Consider the following 16,893-nt stretch of genomic DNA (forward strand, 5'->3'; position numbering starts at 1 on the left):
CCAGGCTGGAGTGCATTGGCATGATCTCTGCTCACTGCAACCTCTGCCTCCCGGGTTCAAGCAGTTCTCCTGCCTCACCCTCCCGAGTAGCTGGGACTATAGGCGTGTGCCACCATGTCCGGCTAATTTTTGTATTTTTAGTAAAGATGAGGTTTCACCATGTTGACCAGGCTGGTCTCGAACTCTTCACCTCAGGTGATCCGCCCGCCTCGGCCTCCCAAAGTGCTGGGATTACAGGCGTGAGGCACCGTGCCCAGCCAATAGTCATTATTTTCACCCAAATCATTTTATGGTATCACCTCTAAACTGACTAAAATGGATAAAACAGGTGGTCTTATTCTCTTATAGGTGAAAGAACTAAGTTAAAACTCTTATAGGTGAAAAAACTTAAGTGGTCAGTGACCTCAAGTGAATAACAGTTAAGTACAGATAAAGACAACACAATAAGGTCAAGTAGAGAAAAAATCAGTGTGCTATGCTAGTCTGGGAAGGTTTTACAAGGGATGAAGGACTTTGAAGAATATTGGGGATTGAATAGGTGGAAAATGTTGAATAACACGAGCAAAAGCATAGAGGTACAATTAAGTGAGGTGTCACTGGAAGAAGCACAATTAAAGAGGGCTTTTGTGGAAAAGTTGAGGTTTTAGAAGCTGTTCGAATGACAGAAAAGTGTCATTTTTGGGTCATCTTTCTAGGCATGTGATGCTATGTTAAATGATTGAATCAAGAGTCCAGTGCAAGGGAATTGAGCTTGAAATAAGATATATCAGATGTGTAAAAAGTAATGAGCTGCTTTATAGGAAATGACTGAGAAGGTAATGTAATCTACAATGTTTGATTATTTCAAGGCCCGTATTTGTGAAAAGGTTATTATATAGTTCTATAGTGACAGCACTAGAGACCCTAACTACATGTATCTTATGGAGAAAAGTTTTAGCATACCAGCTGAAGATTTCAAAATATAAGAGTGCAAGGATTTACTGTGCTTCATGTCCTTTTATTTTTTCAATCCTACTTTTTCTCTAAAAAACCTAGTACTCATTGAGTGCTTATTGTATGCCAGGCACTATTCTAAGCCTTTATACATATTATCTCATTTAATCTTCATGAAAACTTCAAAAAATAAATATTACTATTATTCCCCATTATTACAGATTTTAGAGATTTTTAAAAATTGAGATACAAAGAGATTTACTTGTCCAAGGTCACACAGCTAGAGCTAGTAAGTGACAGGATTAGGAGAAAGGGTCTTGCAAGATAATTAGGATACCATTAAAGAGCTATGAAAAGAAGCTGGCAGGGGTAAGATGAAGGGGTAGATGATAACTTTAACAAGAGAAAATTCTAAATCCAGGTAAGGATTGATAATGTGACTTTCTATCATAATGATAGAAGAAAATTCTATTTTGAGAGAGATGCTGCAATAAGTAGCAGAATTTGGCAACTGATTCAATATTCTCAGTTAAAAGTTAAAAGAAATGGATGTTGAGGAGTTACTGAATTATGTGATAAGGTTAAAGAATTCCAGTATGATAAGAAATCTGCTTATAGGTAAGGAGAATAAAAGGAAAATAAACTGCTTTGTTAAGGTCAAATTGCTTACTTGAGATAGAACTCCAGAAACTCCTGGAGTATAGTTAGCTCAAGACGTGCACATTTAGTAAATAAAAGACAAGTTTAGGCTCTAGTTCTGTGACTTTACATCCCAGGCACTTTGCAGATTCACTATTTAATAATACAAATACCCTTGAGTTTTCACTTGCAACAATGATTAATATCTTAGTATTCATCTATTTATTAAGATTCCTAAGAGGAAAGCACAGAGGGAGGAGTGAATGTGTTGGGATAATTTTAAAACATGGAAAGGCTGAATCTAGGAAAGCATTGAAGTACCTTTTTTTTTTTTTCTTTTTCTTCCTCCTTTCCCTCCCTGAGAGACAGGATCTCGCTATGTTGCCCAGCTGGCCTCGAACTCCAGGGTGCAAGCCATCCTCTCACCTTGGCCTCCCAAATAGCTGGGACCACAGGCGAGCTGGGATCACAGGCATGCACCACCACACTTGGCTTAAAATGGAAGTCTGAGTATGAGTAGCCCAGTGGTCTGAGGAGTGAAGACAGGAAAACCAGATGAAGGAGAAGGGTAAAGATGAGGAATAAGAAACTGAGAAAGGGGAACCGAAAGGGGGATGATAATCACCTTCTTGTGTAAAGAAATATGCCATTTTAAAAAAAGGCATATTTCCAGATTCTAGAAAAGTAGAGTTTTATGCCTCAGTTACAGTATAAAATATATCTTAGTTATGATTTTCCCTCTCAGGTTGGGCATTCTTTTCTTAAGTTTTTCTAAGCATAGTGTTTTAGAAAGCTTCATTAGGGTATACTTTTGTAACATTAATTACTAAGGTTTATTATTAAGGTTTATTAATGTTTCCTTATGCATTTTCCAGGTACAGGTTGACACTTCTTGTTTTAGGCTCAAGAGTGGTGTTGAAATTCTGTGTATGTTTTAATTTGACTTCTGACTTCAGCATGATTTTAGGTTTGAGAATTTTATTCTGTTTTATATGACCAGGTAACTTAGGGCAGTGGGAGTAAAATACCTGGGATATGATCAAGTTGAGTGATACGGGAAGGGAAGCCCACTGGGGGGCAGTATGTAACTTGCCCTGTATATATTTTGTCCTGAAGCAAAAACAGATTACCAAATAAAGGCGTAGTTTTGCAGTATATGATGCTCGATTTTTAAAATAATATTTATTTTTTAAGTGCTGATTTTTTACTGAAGAATACAGGAAAATTTATACTGAAAATTTTTTTTGAGGATATATACTGAAGGTATTAAAAAACAGTAAATGTACAAAATCATCCAACCCTAATCAAAAGGAATGCTCTGAGGCAAACAGAAGCAGATTACATCTCTTTCAAAAAATTTGAAAGAATGCAATATTTTACCATAAAAAGAGTAAGCTTTGAAGTGAGACAGACCTAATTTCACATATATGCTTCTAGTGCATATTAGCTACAGCTCCTCCATCAGTTTCTTTACCTGTTTATAGCCTGTTTCTTTATCTGTGATAAGTGAGGTAATACCTGCTTGGCTGTATTGTTAAGATTAATTAGAATAGCAAATGCACAGTATGTCACATGGAGCCTGGCACATGGTAGGAATCAATAAATGGTAACTCACGATATTTGTGCAGTAAAATTACATAATGGAAGGAGCTTGAACTTTGTAGTTAGAATCCCTGACTGTGGTGCTTACTTACTGTGTGACACATGAGTAAGTTAATTAATCTTTTTGATCTTCAGTTATCCCATATTACGATAGAGTTACTACCTACCTGGGAGGGTTATATTGAGAAATAAATAAGTTAATTTATACAGACCACTTTACTAAGTATCTGACACATAGTAGGTTCTCAGTAAATGTTAATCTTCTTACTACCACTACTAGGTCATGTTGGTAAATTGTTTATTTAAAATCGTCGTCAGTGTTTTCTTCACTATAAAATAGACTTAAATGGACCCTCAGAATTGTAAACAATTACCTGCATACCTTTTCCTACCCCCCAACTGGTGGTGACATTTCTGAAAAAAGTAGGATTCTTATATTTAGGGATCACTTCTTAGAACTTATGTGTGCTAAATGCTGTAAATACAAAGTGAATAATGTGATTTCTGTCACCAATAATTTACATTATAGTAAGGATGACAAACATAAGAACAGACAATTATAATATTCTATTACGTTCATTGATTTGTGTACAAAGTAGAGTGGTAGTTTAGAGGACATATGCATAAGAAGAACTGAGATGGAGTAAGTAAAAAGAATTTGAAGAAGGTTAAAAGATTTTCTGTTTAGGCTTTTCTCACCATAGCTTAGCTGAAGCTAAAGCAATAGCTAACATTTATTGATCACCTACCATGTGCCTAGCAGTAGTATAAGCTTTTGGGATGTTAGAACCCATTTAATTCTCACAGAGTAGATAATACTATTATCACTGTTTTATAGATGAAAAAACTGCACAAAGAAATAAAGCAGTTTGCTCAAGGTCATGTGTGTAGCTATTATACATGACCTCTATAATAGTAGGTGGTTGTAGCAGATATTCAAACCCAGGTAGTTTATTTCTAAAACTCAAGCTTATAACCGATATATAACATTACCTCCAATTTTCTAATAACATTTAAGCATCCTAATGACATGGTGAACTGAAATACCAAGTAACCACCTTAGCTTCTCAGTCCATTCAAATAGAGTAGCTGCTAGAGTTAACTGAGAATTTAGTACCTGTGTTTAGTGCCTGTGTAAAAATAAGATGAAATTCATGGGACTATCAAGGGTGACCTCTGTTGTGCTTATAAATGAATGCAAAATCAAATGGCTTTTTTTTTTTTTAAGCTAATCAGAGTAGGACTGGTGGGGAGAGGTTTAGGAATAATTTTATTTCCTTCAAATTGCTGTTTTTATAAAACCTTCCCGTACATAGGTCAGCAAGACCATTCATTTTTTCTTGTGAACTTCAAAAAATGGTAAAGGCAGTGTATAGAGGAAAGGCATCTTGGCATTCAAATTCATGAGCCCCTTTCAGCAATACTTAACGGCACTCAGTTTAGAAATGAATTACTAGCTATATTATAGGGATACCAATAATTTAATCATTTCTCCCTGAGTATTGCTATTTAAGCAGCCTACCCACTTACCTATCTTTGTAGGCATTTACTTCTGTTATAAGGTACTGTGTAAGCACAGAAGTAAGTAACAAGGGGAATAAAGAAATATATGTTGGGTTATTTTAATTTAATTAAAAGCAAATGTCAAATGACACCCATCAATACTTACTAAAATAAGACAGTTAAACCCCCATGAACCTCAGCAACTCACAATTTGCAGTTCAATCATAGTATACATGGATTTTATTGAGCCAAAAGTTAGAAATTTTATAAATTATAGTTCTGTGATATGATTAAAAAGTAATACAAAAAACACAATTATAAACTGGAATTGTGTCAGTTGAGTTGAGTTGACATATTCTTGCAAGATGATCGTATTTATATAGGAAAATGTTTGGAAAGGAGCATTAGGATTATGTACAGCAAAGTTACTTTATGTACTCATTTTCCCTTTTGAAAAAAGTATTGACTTTTAAGGGGATTTTAGTCTGCAAATGGTTGTGAACTAAAAATGACAGAAAAGTATTTCTGAATATTTTTTGTGCCCTTATGTAGACTGTAAGCTCCTAGAGGATAGGATTTTTCTTTTTTATGATTTTTTAATTCCTTCTTGTCCCTGTAACTTGTACAGTGTCCTATATCTAGTATATGTTGAGTAATTAACAGTTTGTTAATTGATTTTGCTAATTACAAATTGGGGGAAAATGTTTAATGTGTTTCTAACTAAAAATAGAATTTTTTTTTTTTTTTTTTTTTTTTTTGAGACAGAGTTTCACTCTTGTTGCCCAGGCTGCAGTGCAATGGTGTGATCTCGGCTCACTGCAGCCTCCACCTCCCAGGTTCACACGATTCTCCTGTCTCAGGCTCCCGAGTAGCTGGGATTACAGGCGCGCGCCACCACACCTGGCTAATTTTTGTATTTTTAGTAGAGACGGATTTTTGCCATGTTGACCAGGCTGGTCTCAAACTGACCTCAGGTGATCTGCCTGCCTTGGCCCCCCAAAGTGCTGGGATTATAGGTGTGAACCATTGCGCCTGGCCTAAAAATAGAAGTTTTATGCATATTATGTATGTATATTTTTTTGTCAAGTTAAATACAGAAAGTAGATATATTTCAGTGTATACTGTGAATTGGCTTTAAGTATAAGAGGTTTATTTTTCCCAGTGGTTTCTGGTTCCACAAACAACTAGGTGCACTTTAAAGGTAGATATTTATCTTCTTTTAAAACTTTGGGTATTGATACCTCCAAGGGCAGCCTGTTAGGAGAGTGCAGAGCTAAAGGAGTAGAAAAGCTTAGTTACCTAAGCTACTAAGGGGATTTTCACATTGGGTTGGCTAGAGACCATAGTCTTCAGCTGTAGTTCTTATGCCAGTTCCTGACTGCGAAGTCAATGTTAAAGGTAAAGTTTTTCTCCCTATGTAGTCTCATTTTAAGTTGCAAATGTAGATTTTAATTAAGCAGTAGTAATATGACTTTTTTGCCTAATCTTGAAATAAATTCTACTGTATAACACTTAGGAGATGTAATAGTTTGGTTCATATAAAAATAAAACAGCATTTGTTAATATGTCTGTTAACAGGTAGTTAATAGTTTAATGTTTGCTTTTACTGGGGCTTGTTTTGATTCATCATTTTTATTTGACTCACTAGCAGCCGTCTGTTAGTTAAAATTTAACTTTCAAGGCTCTGCGTAATTTGTTTTTTGTTAATGAAGTGCTATAAACAGCATTATGAAGCTTTTCTCTTTTAATCTTGAAAGGAAAAAAATCCATCTCTAAAAAAGCAATCACAAAGAAGAGGAAAACTGTCACAAAGTCACCTACTGTACCAGAGTTTCAGGTAAATGTTTCAACTTTGTCTCAAAATTTTTAAATTTTTTGTTTCAGTGTTCATATCATTCCTGGAGAGTTTGGCTGAATTCCAAGAAACTGTAGCACACATACTTGTAATGAAATATTTCTGACAATGACTTTTCCCCCTGCAAGTGCAGATGTAGCCAAGATTTAATCTGCTAGTATTTCATAATTTTTACCTCTGTTTTTGTTTTTTAATAGTAAAAACCCTCTTTTATGTCTTAATCTCTGCTATGTTTCCTAGAAGCAGTTTAATAGAAAATATATATATACACACACTATATAGTATATGTGTGTGTGTATATATATATTATATACATAAAAGCAATGTGTGAATGAAACTCTTCCTAGAACAAATCATAATGGGAAGATGGTAATATTGCCTAGGTAATTCATTTTCATTTATTTGGGCACTGTAGAAATAAATGGTATATTTATTAACTTGGAAAACAAATCTTTCAACTGTCAGCTGTATATGATCTTCAGAGAGAATGTTAAGTAAAGGTTAATTGAAATGGTCTTTAAACATTTAAGTGAAAAGAAAAAGTAACTATATTTACTGCCATATGATTAAGTGAAGAGTTTTTTATTGGTAGCTAATACTGAGCAGAGAATCTCATCCTAATTAATGCTTTTATTTTCTATTTTATAAAAGATGTATTTTCTTCAATAAACACTTTCTTTAAAAACGTCTTTGTATTCATGTGTCCAGTCAATTTTCAAAAGTTTTATAAACTCATACCTAATGACCAAAAGATAAAAGTGATGTTAAAATGAATTTGTGAGTCTCAAGTCAAGTAGAGATGAAAATAAAGGGACAACAATCATGAAAATATTGATAATATATAATGTGAGTTTAATAGATATATCTAAAAATGTGGACACCTTCATTTTCAGTAAAAATTCTATTTTGGAGAGTGTTTTTATGGAAGTTACTAACTGGTAAAAATTTAACATTTTAAAATCAACAGTTAAAGAAAATAGACACGTTTTTCTCTTAGTACTTTAGAATAGAATGTTTTTAATGGTATTTTTAGTATGAATTACAAACATTTCTACAAAATCCTTTATTATATTATATAACCTTGGTTCCAGAGTAGTCAATAAAAAAATAACAATTTTACTGTTTACTTAGAGGCCTTTATACCACTTCTTGTAACATATTTTTTAATGCTTTAGTATTATATCATCATGCTTCCTCTGATGTCACACCTATGTTTACTATTTCTCCCACTTATTTTTTTCTCAATCCTCAAAGCATCAGCCCTGGGAATATAGATGTTAGAGCAAATCTGACCCATTGTTAATATTTCCTCTATACCCATCTTAGTGAATAGACTTTTCCATGTATTAAGAAGCACAGGCTGCATAGACAGTGTTTTTTTAAATTGCAATAGTATTCATTAGTGAGGCATGAAGTCATTTTAGTAGATTGCATGACCAGTGTTTCTTTTTTAAGCTAACAAAATTAAACTAGAAATCAACACAGTTATATATAGTAAGTGTGCTACATATAGCAGTGTGGATATGTACACTCACATATATTGTTTCATGAAACTTTGGTTTCAGTTATGTGTGTGTACACAAGGACATGCATTGTAAAATGTGTTGCTGACCATGGGTCATGGTCAAAATATTTTGCTAGATTGAGCTGTTTAAAATAGTCTTGGCCAGGCGCAGTGGGTCATGCCACTTAGGGAGGCTGAGACAGGTGGATCACCCGAGGTCAGGAGTTCGAGACCAGCCTGACCAATATGAAACCCCGTCTCTGCTAAAAATACAAAACAGATTAGCTGGGTGTGGTGGCATGTGCCTGTAATCCCAGCTACCCAGAGGCTGAGACAGGAGAATCGCTTGAATCTGGGAGGCAGAAGTTACAGTGAGCCGAGATCACGCCATTGCACTCCATCCTGGGCAACAAGAGAGAAACTCTGTCTCTAAATAAATAAATAAATAAATAAGTCTCTTCCTGATTCTCAAGGTGTCCTAGAGGGAGAGAAAACAGAGAGAGGGAAAAAAAGAGAGAGAGAGAGGATAGAGAGGAGTAATAGTCTCATGAAAACAGTGGTTCTTGTGCCTAGTTTACAATATGAATGCCACGGCATTACTCATAAAGAAACTTGGCAACTAGGGAAATAGATCATTTGCTTCAAATACACACGTCAATAAGATAGATAGTGCTAGTCACTAGTAAACTTTGCTGTTAAATGCAAAACTTAGTTTTGTCTCAAAATAATTTTATGTAGTGTGTTACTTTATTTGAAAGTCTTCCACATGTAGGAAGACTATTATGTAGTAAAGTGAATTTATTCCCTGCCCAAAAGTTCTAGTGATACGGTATTTAGCACCTCAGATTCTGCAAATTATTTGTTTTGTCCAAGGTGTTTTAAATGTCACATTTCTAGTATTAAACATAAAAATATAGAAATATTTAGCCAGAAGATTTTCATATTGTTCATTCTGAAATATCTTGCTTCTGAGAACAATGAACCTGTTTTTGGATAGATAATAGATCCGTTTTGTAAAACCTGACCGATTTGCCAAAGGACCGGTCTTCTTTAAATTGGCAGAAAGCATGCTTAGATAGAGATAAATGAAAGAGTTAAATTGTGAAGTTTTTCTTTCTTTAAGTCCTAATGAGTTTTTAAAAATGTATTTTGACCTCAGCTTCTTTTTAGTTTGCCTGTGTTTTTGACTTTTTTTAAAGCTAGAAGTTGAACTTGCCCCCCTATTTGCTTCAGAAAGAATCTATGTTTATATACACACCTAGTGTCTGCACCCAGGTTTAGAAAATATTCATCCCGCTCCTATTTAGAGTATCCACTGTGAGCATTCAAATAATGGATTGGATTTGTGTGTGTGGCAGGGTGGGTTGGGAGTGTGTGTGTGTATACAGTCAGCCCTCTGTATCTGTGAGTTGTGGGTTCTGCATCTGTGCATTTAACCTTGGATTGAAAATATTTTTTAAATGTGTGTGTACTGAACATGTACTGACTTTTTTTGTCATTATTCCCTAAACAATATGGTACAACAACAATTTATATCACAGCTACATTGTATTAGGTATTGTAAGTAATGTAGAGATGACCTAAAGTATATGGGAGGATGTGTTATATGCAGATACTATACCACTTTATATCAAGGTCTTAAGCATCCTTGGACTTTGGTATCCACAGGGTTCAGAGGTGAGTCGTGGAACCAGTCCCCCACGGATACTGAGGGACGACTGTATATTGTAAAGGGGCTAACCAAATGTGTGCCACTTTTTCCTAAGAGTTATGTCAGTGGTTCTCAAATAAAAATAATGTGATACCTTCATTTAAAATGAAGATTGTTGGTTTCATTCTCCAAAAACCTTGATTCAGTGGGTACCAGTTATCTGCATAGTGGTTAAATACAAGGGTTCTGCAACCAGACTACCTACTTGGGTTTGAATGCCAGCTCTGCCACTAATTAACTCTGTGGGGTAAGCTATTTAACCTCTCTATGATTCCAGTTTCTCATTTGTACAGTGGGGTAATAATAGTACCTTCCTTGTAGAGTAGTTGTGAGGATTGAATGATATAGCTTACTGTTTTAGCCATTTTTATTATGTTTTCAAATAAGCAGGTCAGTTGCTTCTGATGAAAAACACTGAATTATGCATAGGAAAATCAATTTAAAATGGCATAAAAACATCTATTATTGACCCTTAGCACTCTTTCCATTTACTTAAAACCTTGAAATAAATCTTGGATTTGTTCTTAATGAAAGTGGCACATGATTAAGCCTACAAGAATTTGAAAAGTGGAAAACCAAGTAATAGTATTTGCATCATGATGTTTGACGAGAGTGAAAACTTATGTTTATACCTTCTTTATTGTTATGATGCATTATATATTTGGCATGTAGGGAAAATTATTGGATTTTTTTAGTAATAATTATTGATATTGGTGATTTAAGTGTTTATAACAACTTTAACATTTACTTATGACTTTGTTAACTTGGTAAAACTCTCTTTTCCTTACCTGTTTTGTAATAAAAGAAAGACTATTAGACTGAAAAGTGAGTATCAGTTTTCCTAATAGTTACTTTTTCTAAGAAGTCTTTTCATTTAACATTTAAGAGAGCTATCTAATGTTATATGATTTATCTTTTGTGCATAATTATGACAGTTACAGGAAGTATTTTTAAAAACTAATGTGTTGGGTCTCAATAACATAAGTTTTAAAAATAATTTAACAGCCTTAGTTACCCTAAATCTGCTTTTCATTGATAACCAAAAAAACATCTTTCATGCAGTGTGCACTTGCTCCCATTTCATGTGCATGATTGATTTTAATGGCTGCTTTGCAGAACTCCAGAATCCAGCTGCTAAGATTTATATTAACATTGTTTTCAAACATAAGCAAAAACTCACTGATCCTTAACATACCTCTGAAAAAACTGTACTTCTCCATCTTACCAATGGAGAAACTAAGGGATAAGAGATAAAGCACTTCAGCAAAACAAATTGAAACCAAAATTAAAATTAGTTTTTTTTGTTGTCGTCGTTTGTTTTGAGACGGAGGATCGCTCTGCCACCAGACTGGAGTGCAGTGGCATGATCCTGGCTTACTGCAATCTCCGACTCCCTGGTTCAAGCAATTCTCTGTGGTTTCCTCTATCAATGTGTCATCTTAGGTCATTTTACCTCTGTTAGTTTAATCAGCTTTTTAACTGCTTCACTGTATTTAAGACCTTTTGATTATATCATTATTTTGAATTGCTCCCTCTTAAAATGAATATTTTTAACCTCGGCTTTTTGTTTCACTTTTAACAGCAGGAGTTCTTAATTCTCCCTTAAAATTAATATAGTTCTCCCTTAAAAATATATATAGTTCATTGAGAGAAACACCTGTGTTTAATCACATGGTTGTTTATCAGACTTATTTGACTTTCACGTCACAAGTGATATCCTTATTTGCAGGTTTTTAAGTAGTCCTTATTGCTGGTATGGTGATGATAAGAAATAAAAAGGAATTTTTCCATCTGCATAGTTTTAGCAGATGCTATTATAATTTTAGTTTAAATACAATATAAATTTTGAATTTATACCATGCATTTAGTATTTCACTTATAATTTTTATAATAAATTACAGGATCTTTTTATTAGAATGGGAGTGAATGTGATCCCTTTTGTCTGGATTTTTTCATTTTTACTTTTCTACATTGTTTTCCTTTTGCTTTGCTTTTTAATACAATCTACCGTGTTGTTTGTATTTTTTTAATGTTACCTTATGTCCTTTTTTGGAGCAAGTAAATATCTTTCAAACCTATTGCGTTTTTATCCAAATAATTTCTAGTTTGAAGTATCAATAAAGTAAGGAATGATTTATTATGTAGTTGTTCTGAGATGTGGTTATGTTTTTTTGATCTCTGCAGGGCCTCCCCACTCCCACCATATACATACATTGCTGCTTCTTGAGTTGAAGAGAGGACCTTTTAATATTACCATTTAATAAAAGTGAAAGCTTAGATATAAACTAAATCCTAAAACTACAATACAAGTTGTTGTTAGATTTCTTTATTTTGTTTTGTTTATAAAGACCCTTTTAAAAAGAATATAATATAGTAGGAGAAGTCCTGGGTTCTGTGGTTTCCTGTATCAGTGTGTCATTTTAGGTCACTTTACCTCTGTTAGTTTAATTAGCTTTTATATGAATTAGAGATAGGTCTCTTTAGCCTAGGCTAAGGCTTGGACAAATTACATGTTTTTAGTCCCTTTCAGCTCTGAGATCTGTGGTTTTGTAGCTTTGCCATGGATTGTATTAAATGAGAGGTTAACTTGAGGGAGTGTGACAGCCTTGGAGAGGTTCTTCCTGGGAGATAAAACTCTTCTTGTAACCTCTGCGGCTTGACTGAAAACCTCCTCTCAGGAGTGTTAGCAATGTGACCTGACTGTAATCTGAGCTGCTTTGGAGTTTCTTGTTCACCCCTGCGGGCCCTGTGCCTCAGATATGTTTTTCAAATGCAAGATAATGAGAAGGAGGTTTTAATAAGGTGTTTTGCTTTGTTAAAAAAAAAGTTGAACTTTGTTTATTGGGTTGATTCTGTTTTTAAAAGCATCATATGAAGTTGAGTTGAATGTAATGGCCACATATATGCCTTATTTCGGAGGTAGAAGAGAGGCAGTAGAGTTGTTTATGACATTGAGTTGGCATAAATCACATTAATTGTGTTCCTATTCAGTTTTATAAAAGGTTAATTTGACTCTGTATATTGGGTATATATATTAAATATATATAGAGAGAATATATATTAGTATTTATTAAGTATAAATTGTTATGTAGCTATTAAGGTCATTTTAATATAACCTCAGAATAAATATTATAGCTAAAAATATTTTAAGAAACGATTGTCTTATCATTGTACATTTAATTCAATATGCCATTCCCTATTTGGAAATTAATCTTTTTGTATTTTCATACTTATTAGCTCTATGATACCAGAATGTTTCAGTAGCCATGTTGATTTGTAATTCATAGTCATTTAGTACCTTACTACTCAAAAATGTTATCTGTAGACAATACCTGGAAACTTGTTAGAAATGCGGAATCCAAGGTCTCACCTCAGACATACTAAACAAAAAACCGTTTTATTAAGATCCCCATGCAATTCTTATGCACATTAAAGCTTGAGAAGTACTAATTTAGTAGTTTACTAACTAGGTAAGCCACTTGAAAGTGTTATTTCAGGTAGCTTTTAAGCTATATGATTTCATTCATGGTTTGGCTTCAGAACTGTGTTATCTCTTGATTTAAATGGAACATAAATATCTGTTGACTTCATAACTAATTGGTAATTGAAAGATCTCAAAATGTTTTAGGGCATGTTTAGTTGTAGGGGTATATGTCTTCATTTAGTTGTAGGGGTATATGTCTTCATTGTTCCTGTAAATTTCTACAAACTACATGCAAAATGTACCCTTATTCTTTGTGTAGTGAGACAACTGAGATGCAAATAAAAATTCCTCTGAGGTTTGCCATATGTGCAAATAAGAAATCTATGATTTGATATTAACAAGTACACCAAGTTCAGTGAAAAGAGAAATAGCCATCCATCTACAAGCTCTGGGGCAAATTTGACACAGTCATCATAATAGCAGATTTTACTATGAAAAGTTTAGTCCTCACTGAATACTTAATAAAAATCCACTGTAGGGACAACATTGTTTCAAGTCTTCATAGTTACAATAGAAGATGAAGATGCTCTCTAGTTCTAGACCCACTTACCTGGTTGGCCAGTCCACTGCTTGACCATCAACACTTCTGTCATAAGTAAATTTGGCAAATTGGAATGTGTAGTTTCTAATAAATATCACTGTTCCACTACATCACTGTATTGTTTCTACTCTCAAATTGTTTAATCTGGATTATTTAAGTACATATTTTCCCTGCTTAGTCAATTCTATGAGTTTGAAATTATATAGATATTCCTAATAGGTAATTGTTAATACAAATTATCTGTGATAATTTTTTCTTAGTCTCTTAGGTTGAACTGTCTTGCCATTTTTGTAGATGAAAAGCGTATCAGCAATTTCATATGGTTTAACCTAGTAAAAGAAATTTAAGGGACTCTGTCTTATTTTTATCACTCAGTAACCATGAGGAATTATTTTGTTGTAACCCACTTTTGCTTTTGTTGTTTTTGTTAGCTCTTCTAACAAAAGAAAGTGCCTTTTAGGAAAACAATTCCCTTACATGGAAATTAATGAATGTAACAAACATGGGGCTGATAAAAGCTAATGGCGAATCAGTAATTTATAAGTACAGTATGTTTTTTAAATTATCACATGGTATAAACATTACAACAAGACTTCATTAATCTGAGATTTTTCCTGTCTATTTGGTTGCAGTTTTGTTTCAGAAATCTAGTTCTTTTTCACAATTTTTTTTAAAATAGCTTAAATTGTTTTAGGAAAAAATGTATTGAACGAATTGGAGAAATTCAGTATAATTTTACAAAAACTAAGATGTCGTTACTAGTATTTTTGCTATTGTTGCTGACAGTTCACTAAAACTTTAGTAATTAAACCAAGCTAGTTTAGTTGTTAATGACTAATAATTGTTTTGGCCATTTGCCAGTGTTACCAGGTGAAATAAAATGAGCCACACAATTATGAAAGGAAATAGATGCTATCTGTGGAGATGGTTTTATTAAAGAATACTAAACTGATATTAAGAATGTGTACTTTATTTTGTTTGTCTTTGAATGTATTACATATAGTTGCAGTCCTTTTAGCAACCCCAACAGCAGTAACTAAGGTTTGTTAAATTGTATAGTTAGCAAACCAAGGAAAAGGTATAACAGTTCTCCAGGAGTGTGTTTATTCACCTACTGGGAGACTGCCTGATGAAGCATTTCTTAAAGGTGATTTGACAACCTGTGAAATCTAGGGTGAGTTTCCAGATCTTTGTCATTCTGGGCTGAAAGTTAATAATGTTAAGAAAGTACCCGAATTATAAAGCAAACTGAAAGGTGGGGATGTGGGATAAAACCACCAATGTTGAAATTTCAGCTTCTTTTATACTAAGCCTGAAGTTCATATATCATAGCAAGTAAATAAATATATTTTAAAATATAAACTGCAGAACTTTCCTTGCTTTTTACTATTACAGAGAAAAATAATTGTGAATTCAGTGTGTGTTAAAACAACTTCTGTTACCACATTTTGGGTGTTTTATATTATGTGTTATCAAGCTGTGTTTTTGTGTTTTATTTTAGCTTATTTGCACTAATCTTGATGAACTCAGGGAATTAATCACAAAAATCGAGAATGAACTCAAAGATCTGGAAAACAGTAGAAAAAAATCGGTAGGTGTTGATCCAAAAGTTCTATCTATTATTGTCAGCATTAAAATTTATTCCTGCTTTTTCCTAAAGCTTTTTTGAAATCTTGTTTTCCTGGATTACATGAAAATTTACAATGAAAGATAGAAACATTGTTTCTTTTATTTCTCCTGTGTGATCTAGTTTTCATTTTTAATAGAAATCATGCCAGGGCAGTTAAATTAATTTTGTTTGCCTGGTTTGTATCAGGTATAGTTTTAGATATTTCCCAGTATACTGGCTGGTTGTTTTCTGACTGGTACTTTTTTGGTTAATGTTTGCCTTGCAAATATTCTTAATAGTTATATGCAAATGGAAGTTTATTGCTTAGTAACATAAAATTTTAATTCAGTGTAACATAAAAACAGATATAAATTGTTTAATACTGCCCTAGATGATTTTGATACATACTTAACAATATGACTTTTTTAAGAACCTTTATCTGGTGAAAGTTTTTTAACTTTCACTGTATCCTCTAAATTAGAATTTTTACTTTCATTTTCTAATATTTTTATTGTTCTTGAGAGACTAGAGTTTAAGGGCATATATTTATTCACCCGATACTTGGTAAAACACTCAATTCTACTATTTATTAAATCAGTAACACCTGTTTAACTAGCATTTATAGTTGGGCTATGCACAGATTTTAAACACAATTACATACCAATAAATAAATGGGAAAGGCTTTAAACCTGAAGAAAATCATTTTTTTTGAACCTTTCGTTTTGCACCTTAGGAATATCATGAAGCCACTTTTAGATCTATGCTCAGAACCTGTTAATATAAATATGTGTAAAATATGGTTAGTGATTCAGCAAGTTTGATATCGGCAGATTTGTATTAGTCATTTTATATGTTGTTAGGAAAGACACGTTGGTAGCACTCTGAAAGGAGATTGCAGTACCATAAAAATACAACCTTCTGAAGTTACTTAGTACTAGGGTGAAACAGCCTTAAGCAGTCCAGAAGTCTCATGTGTGATAGATAACCCTGAAAGTATCATGGTAATTTAAGAGAGAGAATAAATGCTTATAATGATAGTCATCAATTAGCGAGAAAACATTCAGTAATTAACTTGAGAATGTGGAAAACTGCATATTTTGGAAATATTTTCATTAAAAATTGTTTAGATTATTACATTTTTATACACATACACTTTAGGTGTATAGGCAGTCTCGATGTGGAAGACCATGTGTTTCATTAAAATTTACTGCTGTGATATATTCCTCAGACATTTATGCTATGTAAATGTTATTTACTCTGTAGCCAGAGGGTTTTTTTTTTTTTTTATGTTTTATGCTCAGAAAGGACTAATTCTGTTCGCTAATAGGAAGGAATAGTCTTTTTAAAATATCAGAGTGTTACTGTTTTTTGCAGAAGTTGTTTTTAGGGAGGTGTCCATATTTCATTCTAAACAATTCTGTTAAATAAATTTGCCAATTTTTTAATGCTACAGTTAAACATAACTTTTATTTATTCCCATATTATAAATTAGAGGGTTTTTTAATGCATAGT

General features: G+C 33.3%; 1 protein-coding gene across 6 annotated transcripts in view; it reads left to right on the plus strand.

Annotated features, from left to right (window-relative positions):
- The window catches only part of BRD10 (bromodomain containing 10), a 94,488-nt gene that overhangs the window by 45,298 nt on the left and 32,297 nt on the right, over nucleotides 1–16,893 (plus strand). For 5 of the 6 annotated variants that reach the window (XR_013404849.1, XM_077966117.1, XM_001108823.5 and 2 more), the window contains 2 exons: nucleotides 6,435–6,514; nucleotides 15,274–15,363. Coding sequence is in view for 5 of the 6 variants with exons in the window: in XM_077966117.1 (XP_077822243.1) it covers nucleotides 6,435–6,514; nucleotides 15,274–15,363 (170 nt within the window). In the remaining variant the exon portion in view is untranslated. The remainder of the gene's footprint in view (nucleotides 1–6,434; nucleotides 6,515–15,273; nucleotides 15,364–16,893) is intronic. The other variant, XM_015117712.3, reaches the window with a different exon arrangement.

This window comes from Macaca mulatta, chromosome 15, assembly GCF_049350105.2.
Source record: "Macaca mulatta isolate MMU2019108-1 chromosome 15, T2T-MMU8v2.0, whole genome shotgun sequence".
NCBI lineage: Eukaryota > Metazoa > Chordata > Mammalia > Primates > Cercopithecidae > Macaca > Macaca mulatta.